Below are 19,853 nucleotides of genomic sequence, written 5' to 3' on the forward strand. Positions count from 1 at the left end.
CCGCGCAGTCTGGCACCCACACTGTCCAACTACTTTTTCACTGTTTTTCGGTTTGCTTCAGCCTTTTCTCTGAAATATATTCTCTGGAGATCGGCCTTCTTCAGATGCACTTGATGATCTGTTGAAATTCTTTGGTTTATTGTTCGGCATCCGTGGAGCTCCAGCAACTGATTTTAGACCAAACAAAGGAAAAAATGAATCTATAAAATCGCAGCCACGTGAGGGGGTTCCCGGGTGCACACTAGACATCACAAGGGGACGGACATAGCACCAAAGGGGAACAGACAATACCCAGCAAAAAAATTAAAAAAGGAGAGGTTGTAAAGTTTACAGACTCTACGGCTAGATTGCGGAATAATGCACATCATATGAAGCCAGAAAAAAAAAATATGCAGGAAAACTGAAGAGATCCTACGTTCACAGTTGCTCCCCACCTATGCATTGTGAAACCACTCTGTGGTCTAAGCCTAAAATGAAAATCTAAACTTATTTCTTCTGGTCTTCAACTCTATCTTCTGGACATGCCCATGTCACTACTGTTTAGCTGTATTGTGGGCTTACGCTAGACACCACAGGGGTTCGACAACACCTCCTTTGGTCAACACCCACAGAGAAAAAAGTAGGGAGCCTTCAAGAAATAAACATTAGATGGGGGAAAGAGTGCATTGCATTTGAAGTGAGAAGCAATCCATGCTGAAAACATCGACAGTATTGAGGATTTATGCACTGTGATTTTCCTGATCCTTGGCATTCCTTCCTCAATCTGCCACAAGTCACTTATGCAGAGGGAATGCTGGGAGCTTCCAAAGGTGTGCTAAAGGTTCTACATTTGCACTGGCAGCCACAAATTGTCACCATGGTTTATCTGAAAGAGTAGTACTTACACCTGTGAAGTCACAAGTGCTGCAATACTTACCTTATTCAAGAAAAGGAAATGCTTACAATATGTCTGCTGTACCATCCTGTAAGGGTGCAAAAGATGGAAGTACAGCACATTCTAATCATTCTTAGCGACCCACAAGCCAACAATCACTAACCACTGTAGGATATATGGGATCATTGAACTTAAACTTGTTGACTAAGATGTTTACAAAATAAGCTAGTGAAAATAAACATGCATGAAAAGATGTGTCCTGTACCTTGTTGTCCGGTGATCAATCGCTCAACATATTTGATGATTTTATGTCTGTGGCCATATGCGCTAATTCCAATGTCCTTTAACTCCTTATGTCCCATTTCAAAAAGTACATCTAGTGTAATCTACAACAAAGGCAAAATATTTACTTTATAGATCTTTTGTGACTGAGTTAATGTATACATTTTATTATTTCTAAAACAAACACAGAAAAAAAACAACTTTTGCATATACTCATACAATGGTCATGATCATATCGACCCACAGAAATGCAGGTTTGAAAAGGTCATTCTCTCTAGAAATACATTATTTAGGAAGTATAAAATTAATTAAGTCAAAGGCACGGCACAAAAAAAGGTAATGCTTGAGAGCATAATCATACTTCCATATACAGTTAAAATGTTTTGTTGTTTCAGATAACTTGTAACCAGGCAATGCTCATGAGGGCAGGCATCCAGAGTCTATCATCAGCCTTATTTACTATGGACACTCTCCAGAACACTGAAAATCCTCTTTTCACACACTACTGATGTACTCTGGGCATGATGTTGTTCATGCCCTTCCCCCGCCAGTTACTGCATCTTAAGGCTTGAAATGCAAGGTTAAATCTGGCAGTGGGATCACTATTGTCCACAGAGATTTGTTTAATTGCACATAATCGCCGTCCATCCTTCCTAAATGTGAGAGCTTGGCTTTCTCTCCAATTTTGTGTCCTACTTTTTCACTCGCCACAATTCTCCTAAATAAGCCCCCCAGGGCTCCTTCACTCAGTTCATTCAAGCTGTCCTGGAGGTAATTGCCGAGCTAGCTAACGATAGGCCTAATTCCACTGTACAGTGTGATGTCAATCTCCATGTGGTCAACTCAAATGACAATGCCTCTAAAACGTTCCTCCATGATATAGCGTCCCTACAGGTGCTCTTGTTGGTAGAGGGCCCTCTCACAATAAGGGCCATATCACTGACCTGGTCTTCAGTAACATTAAAAACCCACAGACTCAAACCCCTCTTCCTTTGACTTGGTCAGATCTTTTCCTTATTTCTTTTATCTTACCCATGCCTTCCCTTTCCACCCCCCTTTCCTCGGCTAAACGTCTGGGCCGACCTTGGTCCAAGCTCAACCTGTAGAATTGATTAGAGGCCTTGGAAACGTCTCAACCTGGTCCTTCTGATAACATTGATCTAGCCGCCCACCAGTTTAATGAGAGGCTGGCCAACTGACTGGATGTTGTTCTCCAAATGAGGTGGCAAAGAGACACTCCGTGAACTCTAAATCCCCTTGGTTCACCACCCATTTCATGTATCGTAAGAAAGAATGCAAGCGGCTAGAAAGAACCTGGAGAAAGACAAGATACAATCAGTAAAGAAGGATATAGGAATGCTATTAGGCTTTATCACGCAAATATCAAAGCTTCTTAAGCTGCCTTTTACTCCACCAAAATCGCCAATTGCTACAGCTCTCCCGAAGAAATCTTTAAGATTCTCAAAGATATCACAGAGCCTACGTAATTTAGCCCTACTTCGATGGTATCAGTTGAGCACTGCGACAAATTGGCCTATCTTTTCCAGAAAAAAATCATGGATATCTATTCCTCCTTCCTGAACACTCCTGATCCAGTGTTTTCTTGCCCCAGTGAACCTCTTTGGGACCCACAAGAGTTTTCTTTCAGCTTTTCTGCATCTTACTGTTTGCGCAGTCAAGGATCTCTTAAATACTGTAAATCAGGCTCACCCCTGGATGCTGTTCCTCTTTAAAATCCTTCTTCATGGGTCTGACATTATTGTTCCAGCACTAACAGATCTGCTTAATCTCTCCCTGTCCTGCGGGCTGGTCCCTCACCAGTGGAAACATGTGATTGTTAAGCCACTCTTGAAGAAAAGTTGAACCTTCTAGTTTGAGCAACTATAGGCCAATATCCCCGTTTATTTAGAGTTTGTAAGTTGCTAGGAAAACTTGTTAATAAAAATCTTTCAGCTTTCCTTGAATTGAAGGAACTTGTTCACCCCACTCAGATGGGCTTTTGCCTGCTACATATCACTGAAAGAGGGCTGTTGGCAGTGGTTGAGGAACTCAGGTGCCTCCTGGATCAAGTAGAATCTGCAGGCGAGATACTTGCAGAAGGTTTTTTAACCTCCTTCTGTTAGCAGCCAGAACAGTGATCATTCAGGCCCTCGTGCTATCCTGTCTTGGTTATGGGAATGCCCTGTTCTTAGGCTCACCCTTTTATGTTGTCAAGAGGCTGCAGTTTGTGCAGAATGCTGCTGCATGTCTCCTGATGACCATTCCTAAACATCATTTGGCCACCAAGGCTTTGAGGGACCTACACTGTCCTCCTGTGGAACGGTAGTTGCAATTTAAGTCCCTCTGCACCATGCATAGGGCAATTAACAATAAGGGCCCCTCTTTGTTAAGATCTCTAGCCTCCCTATATCGCCCTGGGCGAGCCTTACGATCTTCGTCAGCCCATCTACTGAAGGTTTCCAGGATTCGCAGTTCCCGCTGGTGTGGCCGATCCATGTCCTTTCTGGCCCCCAAATTCTGGAACACTCTACCTCTGGAACTGCGTCTTCTGGAGTGCGAGCGTCCCTCCCACAAGGCCTTGAAGACCGGGCTTTTTGGTGTCTGAATCTTCCTGTCAACACTATTGTGACCACCTGTTGTATCTATGGCAGCACTATGAGTCCTCCGGGTAGTCATGCACTACATAAGACTGCAATAATAGAACATAGCGGTTTCCTTCTTCAAACCTTGCCAAGATAGATGGAGTATAAGGTGCAATGTTTGTAATATGTTTTACTGATCTCTAGAGATTACTCACATAAATTTCAACAAATGTTCCTGAATTTCTTCTGTGTATCTTCCCTACACATACTTTTTGCACCTGTTTCCCAGCTTCCATTATTAGGACTTCTAGCTAATATAGATGTCTTGTAACCACAGAAGTGGGAAACAGATCTTTAATCTCAAAAGGCATGAAGGATGGTATGGTCATATTGTAATATTGGGAGACATTCCACAAAACTGCTATGGTTTGGTTTCCTGAGACGGTTGTTTTAGTAAGGCATGTTTTGCCCAATACTGGTAGAGGCCAGCCTCTTGTGTTTGTGTCAAGAAACTGTGAATGCTACCTGTATAACACTGTAATGTTCAACTGCCACTTTTACTGAACTTTAAGTGTGAAGGAACAATCAGTATTTGGATGTACCTTTTCAAGCTTGGAGTGACAGATTGACCACAGGAAAAACTTTACCTTGCCTCTTCCATGAACCTCTGGAGCGACTATAGGGAACAAAAAAAAACAAACCTGAAAACACTGCTGCCTTAAACAGGCAGCCAATAAAAACCTAATTTCTTTCACTAATAGAAACTAAGGGCCTGATTATAACTTTGGAGGTGGTGTTAATCCATCCCAAAAGTGACGGTAAAGTGACGGATATACCAACAGCCGTATTACGAGTCCATTATATCCTATGGAACTCGTAATATGGCTGGTGGTATATCCGTCACTTTTGGGACAGATTAACAACTCCTCCAAAGTTGTAATCAGGCCCATAGTCTGCAAGATGTATCAGCATCCAAATATATTGTAAAGAGACAGATGCACTCCAAATATTTAACAACTTGAGGGGAACCTTACCACTTGTAACTCGGGCACAAATTAGCAATGAACTGTATATGTTCTATGAGATTTTTTTTTTTTGTTTTTTTTTTTAAACCACAGGACATACATTTGATTTTCCCTAAAGCATACGGCAATTTTGGTAGATGTGCAATCTCTATGGACTACATACTGGTCGTCATCGAATACTGGCACATCCTAAGTGACAGACTATAAAACCCTCATGCAGGTTGAAAATGTCATGAGTGACTGTAGATTTGGGTCAGATTGAAGAAACACTAACAAATACTTTAAATAATACATAAATGTCTCATCCACTGATAAGAACCCACAGACCACTCAGACAGGGTCATTAAACCTAGATAACATTAATCTCTCATGTCTTAAATTCTGGGTGCCACTGTGTACCATTCCACTGACCATGGCCATGATATCATGGTAGCTGTTCATGACCACTGTCTATTGGGGTTTGAGCAAAAGTATGCTATCTAACCCTGGGCAAAACATTCACATAATAGGTATAGGTGATCCATAGTTCGAACAGGAGTGTACAAAAGACAAATAAAGACCTACTGCAAATATGCAACTGCGGGCCCATTGTCTATTTTTAATTTGTCCTACAACCAAAAAGCTAAAATGTATCGTACGGAAAAGCACCATTTATGTGAGACTATTGCTGAAAGTGGCGGCAGATCCCTGCCTTAGGGAGAAGACAGGTGGTATAAAATGTAATTTGCTGCCATCTGTAAGTCAAATGCCAGATAAACTGTCAGATGAACTGTTAAAGACCTCTGAACACAACCTGCACTTGTGATTTCACACCAAGCACTATCAACAATCAAAGATATGTGTACACAATTTACTTTCATTGAGGTGATAAATTCAATTATACCTCAGGGTATGAGTGCCATCTGGGTCTAAATATAGCCCTCCTGACCCTGTTATTCCCTGCTCTGAATGTAATCCCCCTTTTATCCTTAAGTGGAAAAGCTGAGCTGGTTGATTTTGCGATTTTATACATGCTGGTATAAGTCAGTATAGTACTTCAGTAACCATACCTCTAAATATCTGAGTTTAATTTTCTCATCACTGTTTATGAACAGTTATGAAGACCTCTTCCTCATGGATTCTGCTTCTTTAAATTCATTCATAAAACCTTCCTCATACCAGATTAGGTCACGAGACAAGAAAATACAATAGTTACAGTGATCCCATCACCAATGTTGCTGTGAGAGAAACTAATGCCAATTCTCAATACACAGCATTGAATAATGGAGTGGCCGGTTTTACGATGACCACGTCAACTACTTTTTATTTTTTATTTTATTTTAATGAAGATCCTATCAATAGTCACATTCCCCTCAAGTATAAGAGAAGGGTGATATCCCTCAAAGTCCTCATGGTCCTGATAGAAGTCCAGTTGCCACTGGGCTATCAGATGTCTGATATCGCAATCACAGCCAAATCCTTAACTAAGCGACAACTCGTCTTCTGAGCTACTGAGCTGCACCCCAACAACTCGTCCAGGTCCAGTGGACTTGGGTACAACTTAGAGAGTTGAGTTCTGGTCCATGGGCTGCACGGAGGCAGTCTGAAGATTCTGGACTATCAACTTGCCCCAAGAGGCTTCTTCAGCTGTTGTGGCCCTGGGCTGCGAACAGGAAGTCAGCCAACAGTCCTTTGGGAACTCTGGGTTCGGCTTGGCTCAGGAGACTACTTCTTCACAAGCAGGACATATCAGGCAGCCAGCCACTAGGTTAAGCAGGTGTGGACTGCAGTCCACACCGGTAGTTCCTTGGAGCAGCAGAGTAGTCCTCCTTCCAGTTCAGACAAGATCTGAGTTCTAGGCGTCAGGTGTGCCCATTTTATGCTCAGAAAGTGCCCTAAGGATAGATGCAATCAGTAGCCACTGGGCAACCAGGTTCTATCCCTCTTGATGACCCCCTTCTTCTGAAGTGTGGCATCTAGCTACCTCAAAATGTACCATTCTGGCTGCCCCCAATATTGAAGACCCCCCTCTCTCGGCGTTCAAAGCTCCCTAGCACAACCCAGAGGCTTAGTTACCAAGGGGGCTACATGCCTCTGAACAAACAGTTTGACAACATGTTTGTGTCAACACCTCTGTGGAGTATTGCAGATTGGGAAAGTAAAACCCCTAAAGTGCAGGCCCTTAGTGTCTCCTTTACTGGGAGTTGTTAGCCTGTCTCCCTAGGAAGGCAGAAAGCTGTCTCAGGTTCAAAGCTCCTTGTGTAACCTTTCATTAAGGTACAGGAGATTGATGGCAACAAAGTGACAACTTTGTAAAAGTTGCACACCACAACATGTTACATCAATTGCAACTTGAAAATCTAGTCTTGCTTAATGTAACAAGTTGCTTGATACCTTGGAGTATCAATTTGGTCACATCACTCAGGAGTTAACACAGCTGATGGGTCGGTGTGTAACCTGTGCTCATCACCACAGTGAACAAGTCTTCTCACAGTAAAAACGAAACTTCTAGGTTTTTACTGTCAGAAAATGTAAAATATATGTTCTACTCATTGAATATGCTGTACCCTGCTTTAGGGCTCGGCAGGCCTGCCACAGGGCTGACTTACACATATTGCAGTGTGAGGTTGGATTTTGCCATTCCTTTAAATGGCAAAGTCAGGCTAGTAGCTCAAACTGATATTCCAACCTGCAGTGATGGACTGGGAGATTCGTTTCACCTGTATCACCCCCTGGGTGGTACAACCAGTGCTGCAATCCCTGGGGTGACCTAACTTGCTCTGGGTACTCTTAGTACTATACTTTAGGGGCTTACTAATAAGTTAGCGTACGCCAGTCTGGTATAAGCCAATTTGACATACCTATTTTAGGGTTAGGGCACTGGCAATAAGGCTTGGTTAGTAGGCATCTGTGCACACTCAAGAGTCAAAAAACCATCAGCTTCAGTCCAAAAACTTGGAGGTGATCGTATAAAAAGAGGCATTTATTTACAAGCAGAAATAAAAAACAATAAGTAATTCAGTTTTATCATTAAGATATATTCTCCTACCATCACATGCAAACAATGTTAATTCAACATAAAAATAAATAAAAAAAACAACTTTCATGGTGGTACCAAACAATCAGTATAATAATATTTGAAGCATGACGTAATACTGATGCCAAGTATTCAGAAAAAAAACACTTGCCTGTTCTCGTTCAAATATATCAATGAGTGCTTCAAGTCCAAGGTTTCTCATGAAGTGATGTATGTTAAAATCCCCTTCAGCAACTAGAAAAAAAGAGACCTACATTTAAAACAAAGATAATTGGACTACATCCCAGTCATAAATATGAGAAATAAAATACACACTAATTCAAAATCCTAAAAACCTCATCCAGGAAGACAGCTGCATGCTAGAACAGTGTTGATGTTTCTGACAGCCATGTCGCTGATGACTGTGGGAATAAGTACTTTCCTTTCAGAAGTTTTTTTGCACAGGTCATGCATAAACAGGTACTCTTTATGGGTATAGTCTAAAAGAAAGTAGGTGTTGAAATTGGCCCTCTCTGCAGGGTCACCCCCAATTTGTTTCCCTTCACGCTCTTATTTTTCACCTTGTGACTCTATGCACTTAAGTGCTTGTGCTCCCTCCCTAAAACACTGTTAAATTGGCTTACAGTCGATTGGTATATTTATTTTACATGTATGTCCTTAGTAAAGTAGTATACCATACACCCAAGGACTGTAAATTAAATGCTACTTCTAGGCCTGCAGCAATTGATTGTCCCACCCACTTAGGTAGCACTCTAAAACATGTCCCAGGTCTGCCATTACAACCTGAAGGTAGTTTTAAACTGCCAATTTGACTTGGTAAAATAACCCCCTTGGCAAGCCTTAAACCTCCCTTTTATTTTATTTTAGATAAGTCAGCCCTAGGTTAGGCCCTAGGCAGCCCACAGGGCAAGGTGAATTGTAATGATAAACCTTGGACATGCACTTTTAAGTTTAACATGCTGTGATGGTGAAAAACGGATAAAATAGTTTTTCACTACTGTGAGGTCTACCTCTCCCACTGCTTAACATTGGGTTGCCTTATTACATTTAATATGTGCTAACTTGTGTTTGGGAACAGGCAAGTAGTTCATGTTTGGTGTCTGAAAGATTCTGATTTAAAATTCTATATAATGGTAAAGTAGGACTCTAAGTTACAATTGTGAAAATGCTACTTTTAGAAAGTTGGCATTTGCCTACCCTATCTGGTACCTGCAGCCTGTACCTGGGTCACGTGGCTGAGTGGTGTTCACAGTTGGACTTTTTTTTATTCCTTTTTGACAGCCATACAGTAGTGATTAGGTATATTTGAATGAGTCATGTTAGAAATGGGGTCTCTAGTTGGCAGTCGGTTTGCACCCTGTCCAAGTAGGGACGGTCACATTAGTCAGGATAAGGAAGATACCCGGTCAGATAACCCCTGCTCACCCCCTTGGTAGACTGGCACGAGCAGTCAGGCTTAGCTCAAAAGCAATGTGTAAAGCATTTGCACATAACACACAGTAACACTGTGAAAACACTACAAAAGGACACCGCACCAGTTTTCGAAAAATAGCCAATATTTATCTATTTAAAACAAGACCAAATACGATAAAAAGCCAACATACAGTAACAAAAATATGAATTCTTCAAGATTTACTTAAAAATTACAATTTCTTGAAGTCAATAGCTCCACATGGGGCTATCACAGTGTCATGAGCAACAAAACCAACAGTTCAGGCAGGCAGTGGCGTCGCTGGCCAGCTACGGTGTTGGGAAGACCCGCAAATAGTACCTTGGATTTGCAGGGCGTCGTGGTCCTTGTGGTGAGCAGGGTCGCTGACGTTGTGGTAGTCGGGCCCTTGAAGTTCACATGTGTTGCGGATCGAGCTCCGGGCTGATGAAGTCAGGTGTGCCAGCTTGGATGGCGTCGGGGCTGCGGTGCGAAGCGTGACAATGCGATGTGCGGTGCCCACAGGTCACAGTGCAGGCAGCGGTTCGGTGACGGCGTTCAGTGGCGTCGGTGAGACCAGGGCTGCGGTGTGAAGTGGGGCGGTGCGAAGTGCAGGGTCCACAGGTCATGGTGCGTGCAGCATCGTCGTTGCTGAAGCGCGGTCGTCGGTAGGTCCAAGCCAGCGGGACGGGACGGTGCTTCGTGACCCTCACAAGTGGTGTCCACAGAGGCCACAGTGCAGGCAGGGTGCATGGTGACGACACAGGATTCGATGGTGCTGGCGTCGGTGGACCGGGGCTGCAGTGCGGGACAGTGCTTTGTGTACCTCACAAGCCGTGTCCACAGGCCACGGTGCAGGCAGCGGCGCCGGTGTCAGCAGGAGCAGCGGCGTCGGGGATGCCCAGGCAGTGGTGTGAGCAGGTGATGCCGGACTGCGGGGCCTACAGGTCGCGGTGCAGGCAGCAGCTCAGTGAAGTCGTCAGACGACTGCATCGGTGAGACCAGGGTCGCGGTGCGGCGTTGGCAGGTCACAGTGCAGGCCAGCGGCGTGGTGGTGGTTTCTCCTCTTGAACAGCACAAAACACACAGTTCCCAGTGCTGCAGGTTGAGGAAACTGAAGTAACGAGTGAAGAATTGTGTATGTACAAATATATAAAGAAAGTGAAGATGTCCATGCAATGTATATACATATTTACATGATAAAGTACTACAGCGGCTAAAGCTTCCGGGGAGGAGGGAGGGTGCTTGTGAATCTGCAGCACTACATGCCACAAATAGATGTACACTGGTTAAGTGACATCTTCCGTTCCATGGCATATGTAGCTGCAGACACACATGCTGTGCATAGACTGAAAAGCAGTTCTTCTCCCAAGTAAGAGGTGGTTAGCCTGTAGGAGTTGAAGTAGTTTGTAACAGTGTTCTAAGCACTGCTTGACCAACATTTGCTTGTTGTTGAGATAACACATCTACACAGTAGTGTTTAGTAAATGTGTGTGGTGTGGACCATGTGGCTGCTTTACTTATGCCTGCCATTGGTATATTTCCTAAGAATGCCATTGAAGCACCTTTCTAGTGGAATGTGCTTTAGGAGTTACTAATAGTTCCTTTTAGCTTTAAGATAGCAGGTTTGAATACACTTTATTGGATTACCTTTATGAGAATGTTGGAAAGCGACAAAAAGTTGTTGTGATTTTCTAAAGTGTTTTGTTCTATCTACATAATACATTACAGCTCTTTTGAGATCAACAGTGTGTTGAGCTCTTTCAGCAACTGAATCTGGCTGTGGAAAGAAGACTGGCAATTCCACTGACTGATTAATGTGAAATGGTGAAACCACTCTGGGAAAATATTTTGGATTTGTCCTAAGTGTAATTTTGTGTTTGTGTACTTGGAAGAATGGTTCCTCTAAAGTGAATGCTTGAATTTCACTTACTCCTCTTAAGGAAGTAATTGCTACCAAGAAAGCAACCTTCCATGAGAGAAATGAGGGAACCTGAAGAGCACAAGAATGCATGGGTTCAAATGGTGGTCCCATAAGTCTTGTGAGCACAATGTTAAGGTTCCAGGCAGGAGCTGGTGGAGCTGTAGGTGGAATAACTCTTAGGCCCTTCCATAAAACATTTTTGACAGGATTTCTAAACAGAGAGGTATGCGGTCTGTTTTGGAGGTGGGCTGATATTACTGTTAAATTAATTTTAATAGATGAATATGCAAGATTTGCTTTCTGTAAATGAAGCAAATAACATACAATATCCTGTACTGATGCCTTAAGTGGATCAATGTTTTAAGGTTGGCAGTAATATACAAAAAGTTTCCATCTATTTGCGTAGCACTGCCTAGTTGTAGGTTTACGTGCTTGTTTTAGACTGCCCAAACACTCTGATGGAAACTGTAGGTATCCAAATTCTGTGACCTCAGGAGCCAAATTGCCAGGTTGAGCATACTGGGATTGGGGTGCCTGATCTGACCCTTGTTTTGAGTTAATAGGTCTGGTCTGTTTGGGAGCTTGTAATGTGGTACTACTGACAGATCCAATAGTGTTGGGTACCAGTGTTGACGTGCATACATGAGAGCTATGAGTATCCTAGTGAGGGAAGTGTGACGTGTCTTCTTGATCAGAATCGGAATTAACAGGACCGGGGGGGGGGGGGGGGGGGCTTGGAGGGAGCATAAGTAAATATCCATGCCCAACTGGTCCATAGTGCATTGCCCTTGGATTGAGGGTGTGTGGATCTGAACGCAAAGTTTTGGCATTTTACGTTTTCGCTTGTTGCGAAACGGTCTATATGTTTGGTGTTCCTGACATTTGAAAGTTACAATGAATTACTTGTGGGTGAATCTCCCATTCGTGTATTTGTTGCTGCGTCCTGCTTAAGAGGTCCACTAGCTGGTTGTATATTCCTGGAATGTATTCGGTTTCTGCTAGCAGGTGAATGTGATTGTGACTAGCCCATTTCCAAATTCTTTGTGCTAGAAGGGACAATTGGGATGAGTGTGCAACCCCCCCCATCGTTTTTGCAGATTATACATTGTTGTCATGTTGTCTGTCCTTATCAAGACTGTTTTGTGTATGATCTGTGGTTGGAATGCTTTTCCAATTCCAAGTGGTTTATGAGGCAAGTGTGCTGGATTGAGTCCCATTCCCCCTGTATTGAAAGATTGTTGAGAGGGGCTCCCCAACCTGTCATGGATGCATCTGTTGTGATTATGGTCTGTGGCACAGGGTTCTGAAATGGCCGCCCTTTTGAAAAGTTGGTATGATCTCACCATTGCAGAGATTGTAAGTTTGGTGGTCCAACAACACTAGATCTTGTAGTTGACCCTGAGGCTGAGACCATTGATGCAAGAGACACTATTGCAGTGATCTCCTGTTTAGATGTGCATTTGGCACTACTGCTAGGCATGATGCCATCATTCCTAATAGCCTCCCAACAAACCTTACCGTGTAAGTTTGATTGACCTGCAATTGGGAAATGAGTGTGAAATGCTTGTATTCGTTGTGGATTTGGGTAGGCTAATGCTGACTGAGTCCAGAATTTCTCCTAGATAAGGTTGAATTTGTGCTGGTTGAAAGTGAGATTTCTGGTAATTGATTGTGATCTCTAATTTTTGTATGGTTTGTATTGTGTATGCTATTGACAGTTCAAAATAGTGCTGGCATTTAGTAACCAGGCGTCAAGATAAGGGAAGACATGTATGTGCTGTCTTTTGAGGTTTGCTGCGACATTTTGTGAATACTCTTGGTGCTGTTGTTACCACAAAGGGCAGTACTTTGAATTGATAGTGCTTGCCTGCTATTACAAACCTTAAGTACTTGCGGTGAGCTCTGTGTATAGAAATGTGGAAGTAAACGTCCTAAGTTTATTGGATCAAGTCCCATTCCCCCTGTATAGTGAGGCTGTTGAGATGAGCTCCCCAACCTATCATTGATGAATCTGTTGTGATTATGGTCTCAGGCACAGGGTCCTGAAAGGGTCGCCCTTTTGATAGGTTGGTGGAATTCCACCATTGCAGAGCTGTGAATCTAGCGGTCCAACAACACTAGATCCTGACTGACTGTGTGCCTGCGACCATTGTTGTAGTGGTCTCGTGTGGAGTCTGGCACTGGGTACTACTGCTATGCATGAAGCCATCATCCCTAATAGTTCCATCACCAACTTCACTGTATAAGTGTGGTAGTATTGTAGTTGCGATATGAGATTGTGAAATGCTTGAATCCTGACTGGGTTTGGGTATGCCAATGCTGATTGATTGTTTAGAATTCCTCCTAAATATAGTTGTATTTGTGATGGTTGCAGGTGAGATGTTTGTTAATTGATGGTGAATCCTAGATTGTTTAGGATGTTTATGGTGTATTGAGTATGTTGTTGACAGATTTGAAGTGTACTTTCATAAGCCAGTCGTCGAGATATGGGGACATGTATATGGTGTCTCCTGAGGAATGCTGCAACAACAGCTACACATTTGGTGAACACCCTTGGTGCTGTTGTTAACCTAAATGGTAGCACTTTGAACTGGTAGTGATTTCCTGCCACAACGAATCTTGGATGCTTTCCATGTGCTGGAAGTATGGCAATGTGGAAATAAGCACCCTTGAGGTTTAATGCCGTCATGTATTCTTGTTTTTGTAATAGGGGAATGACGTCTTATAGAGTTACCATATGGAAGTGATCTGACAGTATGTACAGATTTAGGGGTCTGAGATCTAAGATTGGTCTGAGAGGCCCATCTTTCTTTGGTATAAGGAAGTATAGTGAGTACACTCCGAATCCTTGTTGGTATAGAGGTACTGTTTCTATGGATCCTTTCAGCAGTAGTGATTGTACCTCTTGATTGAGAGAGAGACCTCTGGAAGTGGATGGTTTACCTCTTCCTCCACTGATTCTAAACGATCCTTTTGTGTAGAATTGCGAGTATTGTTTTTGTTGGGATGTAGCAGTTTCTGAGGCTGATGGTTTGAAACCCCCTCTAAACTGTGGTCTACAAAAATTACCTCTTTTGGGTATGGTGTATAACGCACCCATTGCTTTGCCTGTTTCAGAATCTCTTTGTCTATGGTTGTGTCAACTTCTAGGCCAAATAAATGCTGTTTGTCAAAGGGCATATTTAACTTAGCCTGCTGTATTTCAGGTTTGAACCCTGAACATCTTAACCAAGCATGTCTTCTAATAAGTACACTGGTGTTGATTTATCTTGCTGCTGTATCAGCTGCATCCATAGTAGATCTAATAGCATTATTAGATATTGCTTGCCCCAAGGTACTACAAGAATTGTTCCATCTCATCCCAGTGGGCCCTATCGTACCTAGCTAAGAGAGCTTGTGAGCTGGCTATCCTCCAATGATTTGCAGCTTGTGAAGCTACTCTTTTACCTCCTGCATCTATTTTCTTACATTCTTTGTCTGGAGGAGGAGCATCTCCTGTGGACTGACTGTTGGCCTTTCTTCTTGCTGAGCTGACTACAAGTGAGTGAGGCAGTAATTGATTTTTATAAACACTGGGTCAGAAGGAGCAGGTTTATATTTCTTATCCACCCTAGGAGCGATAATTTTGGCCTTTACTGGTTCCTGGAAAATACTGGAAGCATGTCTGAGCATTCCTGGGAGCATTAGAAGACACTGATATTGTTTATGTGTAGGAGGTAGTGTGTTGAAAAGGAAATCTTGTTTTATCTGATCTGTATGCATCTGCAGATTATGACATGCAGCAGCCCTGGCCATTACTTAATTAGATGCAGTAGTGTCTTCTGGTGGTGAAGATCTAGCAGAAAATAACTCTGGATCATTTGGTAGAATGGGATCAGGATCATATATATCCCATGGATATTTGTCTTGCTGTTCATCACTAAAGTCATCCCTGTGTGGTGATAGTGAGGATGTGTGTGGTGACAACTGACCTTCGTACGTGGATGATGGTTTGGATAGAAGAACAGGAGAATGTGGTGATGAAGGCTGTTTGTGTTTTGTAGCCTGTTCTTTACCCTTAGAGACCTTCTTTGATGGAGGTACATCCTTTAGAGTGTCTTTAAAAGTTAATTTCCTCTTAAAGGTCTTTGGAGGAGAAGCAATTATTCTTCCCGTGTCCTCCTGAATTAGTATTTTTTGCCGTTTTGCATCCATCACCTCTAAAATAGGTTGTATGTCTGAGGATTCACGGGTAGAAGTGGACCGCTTGCTACCCGTGTCTTTCGACTCCAAAGGTTTGTTTGGAGTGCTTGGCTTGAACTGAAAACATCAGCTCCGAAGGTGGTGTAGATTTTTTTGGCTCCAAAGATGTCCCCTCTGATTTTCGGCTCAATTCAAAGACTGTGGTTGGAGTCTGTTTGGTTGATGCCGAATGCACTTTAGTCTTGAATCTCGGTGCCGAGCCCGAAGGTTGTTTATCCGGACTTACTTTTCGGATCTGACCATGGCCCGAAGGCAGTGGAGGACCGATGACCAGTGCTGGAGTCCTTCTTAATATTTTTTGGGATCTAGATGATCTGCAGGCTTCAAAAAAATTTTTTCAATGATCTGGAGATAAACAGAGGTTCCATACAGAATGCTGATCGGTGTATGGGAATTTAGCATGACACCGAGGACAGAATCGAAACGGCAGTCGTTCTATCAACCTGATATTGAATACCAAACCGAGACCCACCGGAGCAAAAGGAAACACGAACAAACCCAACAGCGGAAAAAAAACAATTTAACAAAGGACTCAATGTCCATGCACACTATCACCGAGGAGGAGGAGGAGTCACTTGATCTCGTGACACAAAAACCTTCTTCGAAGAAAAAGAACTTGTAACATTTCGAGCCCAACACTAGATGGTGGACTTAAGCAAAGCTTGTGTATCGACAGCTACACAGGCCATCAAACAACGGACGTTATAGTTAGGAAAAGGAATTAAAAAACAGCTGTAGAAATTCCCTAATTTTTTTTTTAAAAAAATTACAGAGACGTTATAACTAGCCTCACATCTTAAATGAACAAAACCCATAGATATTCAGCTGTGAAGGTATTTTAGGTAAGTATAACTCCTGGTCTAAGGTAACCGTAACTTGTGCGTTTTCCATGCATAGTTTTGTCCTCGAAAGTTTTACTCCAAATATTCCATTGATATTATCAATGATGTTATCAAAGATGTCTTGAGTGCTGTAATATGTGGGACAATTAGCAATGCATGGCGAGGGTGTGATTTATAGTTACCTGAAATAACTAACTATAACTGCTGTCTATAGCACTGTCTAGTAGTGGGTTTTCTTGCTTGCTTAATCACTTCCATACATTCTCATGGTAGTTGTAAATGACCAAATTCTATGACCTCAGGAGCCAAATCGCCAGATCGAGGGTGTTGGAATTTGGGTGCCTGATCTGCCCTTTGTTTTGTGTCAACAGGTCTGGTCTGTTTGGAGCTTGGAGTGTGGTACTACTGACAGGTCTAATAATGTTATGTACCATGGTTGATGTGCCCACGTTGGTGCTACGAGTAGCACATTGAGTGTTTTGACGCAATTTGTTGACTACAAATGGAATGAGTGGGAGAGGGGGAAAAGCGTAAGCAAATATCTCTGGCCAATTGATCCATAGAGCATTGCCCTTGGATATGGGATGTGGGTGTCTGGACGTGAAGTTTTGGCATTTTGCGTTTTCACTTGTGGCAAACACATCTAGGCTTGGTGTTCCCCATTGTTGAAAGTATTTTTGAAGTACTTGAAGTTTAATCTCCCACTTGTGTGTTTGTTGATGATTTCAGCTGGGAACATCTGCCAATTCATTGTGCATCCCTGGAATGTATTGTGCTACCAGGTGAATTTGGTTGTGTATTGTCCATTTCCAAAATTTTTGAGCTAGGAGGGAGAGTTGGGAAGAATGTGTCTCTCCCTGTTTGTTTAGGTAATACATGGTGGTCATGTTGCCTGTTTTGATCAGGACAATCTTCTGAGTGAGAAGAGGCTGAAAAGCTTTGAGTGCTAGGAAGACAGCTAACAACTCTAAGTGATTTATGTGTAGCTGTTTGTGTTGAGCGTCCCATTGTCCTTGGATGTTGTGATTGTTGAGGTGAGCGCTTCAGCCAATCATTGATGCATTTGTTGTAATTATGGTCTGAGGCACAGGGTCCTGAAATGGCTGCCCTTTGTTTAAATTTGTGGAATCCCTCCACTGAAGGGACATGTATGTTTTGCGGTCTATCAACACTAGATTTTGAAGTCGACAGTGTGCCTGTGACCACTGTTGTGCAAGGCAATGTTGTAAGGGACGCATGTTTAGTTTTGCATCTGGAACAATTGCAATACATGATGCCATCATCCCTAACATTTTCATGACAAATCGGACAGTATACTGTTGACCTGTCTGTATCTGTGCAATTATATTTTGGAATGCTTGTATTCTCGGCGTATTTGCACTTGCTAGCGCTTTTTGAGTATTTAGTATTGCTCCTAAATATTGGACTTTTGGTAATTTATTGAGAACCCTAGCGTGTGCAGGGTTTGTATTACGTAATGCGCATGTTTTGACACTGCGTATGACTGTTTGATTTTATTAGCTAATCGTCTAGATAGGAAAGACATGTATATGTTGTCTCCTTAGGTAGGCTGCTACTACCGCTAGGTATTTTCTGACTACCCTTTGAGCTGTTGTTATTCCGAAGGTTAACACTTTGTATTGACAGTGCTTTCCTTGAATGACAAACCTGAGATATTTTCTGTGCGCCGGATGGATGGATGGGTATATGAAAATACGCATCCTTGAGATCTAATATTGCCATGAAATAGTGTATATGGAGTAATGGCATAACATCCTGGAGAGTTACCATGTGAACGTGTTCTGACAGGATGTAAAGATTGAGGGTCCTGAGATCCAATATTGGCCTTAGGGTGCCATCTTTTTTGGGAATGAGGAAATACGGTGAGTAAACTCCCGTCCCTACTTGATTTTGAGGCACAGGTTCTATTGCTTGTTTGAGTAATAGAGATTTGACTTCTTCCTGTAAGAGAGTGATGTGTTCTGTGGATAGTTTGTGTGGTTTTGGTGGAATGTTTGGTGGGGTTTGTATCAATTCTAGGCAATAGCCATTGCGGATAATTGATAATTCTGTGGTAATGTTTTGCCAATTGGTGTGGAACTTTTGCAGTCCCCCTCCCACATGGGAAGTGTGGAGTGGGAGGGAATGAAACAAGTCACTGTTTACTGTTTTGTGAGGCTTGTTTAAGTGTCTGATATTTCCCTCTATCTCTGGGGTTCTGGCCTCTATATGTGCTCTTAAAACCACCTTGTTGGTATTGAGGTTGGTAGGCCGCTTTTGGCTGCGATGTGGATACCTCTGCAGTTTGAGCCCCAAATCCACCTCTAAACTGGGGTTTCCGAAAGGATCCCTACATTGTGTGGTGTATAGTGCACCCATCGCTTTTGTGGTGTCTGAATCCTTCCGCATTTTTTTTAATTGCAGTGTCCACCTCTGTGCCGAAAAGCTGTTTTTTTGTTGAACGGCATATTCAACACTGCTTGTTGGATTTCGGGTTTGAACCCCGAGGACCTAAGACATGCATGTCTCCTGATTATGACAGCAGTGTTGATGCTCCTGGCTGCTGTGTCTGCTGAGTCTAGGGCAGACCTCATCTGATTGTTGGTGATGGCTTGCCCTTCCTCCACTATCTGCTGTGCCCTCCTTTGCTGTTCCTTGGGGAGATGTTGAATTATATCTTTCATCTCATCCCAATGGGCCCTGTTATATCTAGCCAACAATCCCTGAGAGTTGGCTATTCTCCATTGGTTGGCTGCCTGGGATGCCACTCTCTTCACTGCAGCATCACATTTTCTACTCTCTTTGTATGGTGGGGGTGCATTACCGGACGACTGAGTTTGCTCTCTTCCTGGCAGAACTTACTACTACTAAGTCTAGAGGGAGTCGCTGAGTTTTAAAGACCGTATCAGAGGGAGTTGGCTTGTATTTCTTTTCTACTCTAGGAGTTATTATTCTTGCTTTGACAGGCTCGCTAAATATTTGATCAGCACGTTTTAGCATGCCCGGGAGCACAGGGAGTGACTGGTATGTTGTATGCGTGGAGAAGAGTGTATTAAACAGAAAATCGTCCTCCAACGGTTCAGTGTGCATGGTGACACTATGATATGCTGCGGCCCTAGCTAACACTTGAATGTAGCCTGTACTACCCTCAGGTGGTCAAGGCTTAGAGGGATAGCAAATCAGGGTCACTGTCTGGAATGGGGTCTGAATCATAAAGATCCCATGGGTCCACATTATCTTGCTGCGAGTCAAATGAATGTGATGGTGACTGCGTTGGTGTAGGACTGATAGTAGGAGATATATGCATGTGTGGAGAGTGAGGAGGAGAATGAGGAGGAGAATGAGGAGGAGAACATTGGAGGTCTCTCCTTTGTCTTTGGCACTTTAGCTGGAGGCTAATTTCCACTTAGGCTTTAGAGGAGGTGCTGTTAAAATTCTGCCAGTTTCTTTATGGATATGAATCCTGGCTTGCCTTTCATCCATTACTTCCAGTATTGGCTGTATTTGGGAGTCCTCCTCAGTAGTTTTCTGGCTTTCTTTAAGTGTCTTAGAAAGCCCATGCTCCTCAGTGTAACCTGCTCTTTTCAGCTCCTAAGCTGGCTTTTTCGGTATTGAAAAAGATGGCGTTGTGGATGGT

At 42.9% G+C, this 19,853-nt stretch overlaps 1 protein-coding gene across 2 annotated transcripts in view; it reads right to left on the minus strand.

The window, feature by feature from the left end:
• Positions 1 to 19,853, minus strand: part of TNKS2 (tankyrase 2) — a 511,364-nt gene that overhangs the window by 245,282 nt on the left and 246,229 nt on the right. For both annotated transcript variants that reach the window (XM_069239858.1, XM_069239857.1), the window contains 2 exons: positions 7,931 to 8,013; positions 1,140 to 1,260 (listed from right to left, as the gene is read on the minus strand). In XM_069239858.1, coding sequence (XP_069095959.1) covers positions 1,140 to 1,260; positions 7,931 to 8,013 — 204 coding nt within the window. The remainder of the gene's footprint in view (positions 1 to 1,139; positions 1,261 to 7,930; positions 8,014 to 19,853) is intronic.

The sequence above is a fragment of the Pleurodeles waltl genome, chromosome 6 (assembly GCF_031143425.1).
Source record: "Pleurodeles waltl isolate 20211129_DDA chromosome 6, aPleWal1.hap1.20221129, whole genome shotgun sequence".
NCBI lineage: Eukaryota > Metazoa > Chordata > Amphibia > Caudata > Salamandridae > Pleurodeles > Pleurodeles waltl.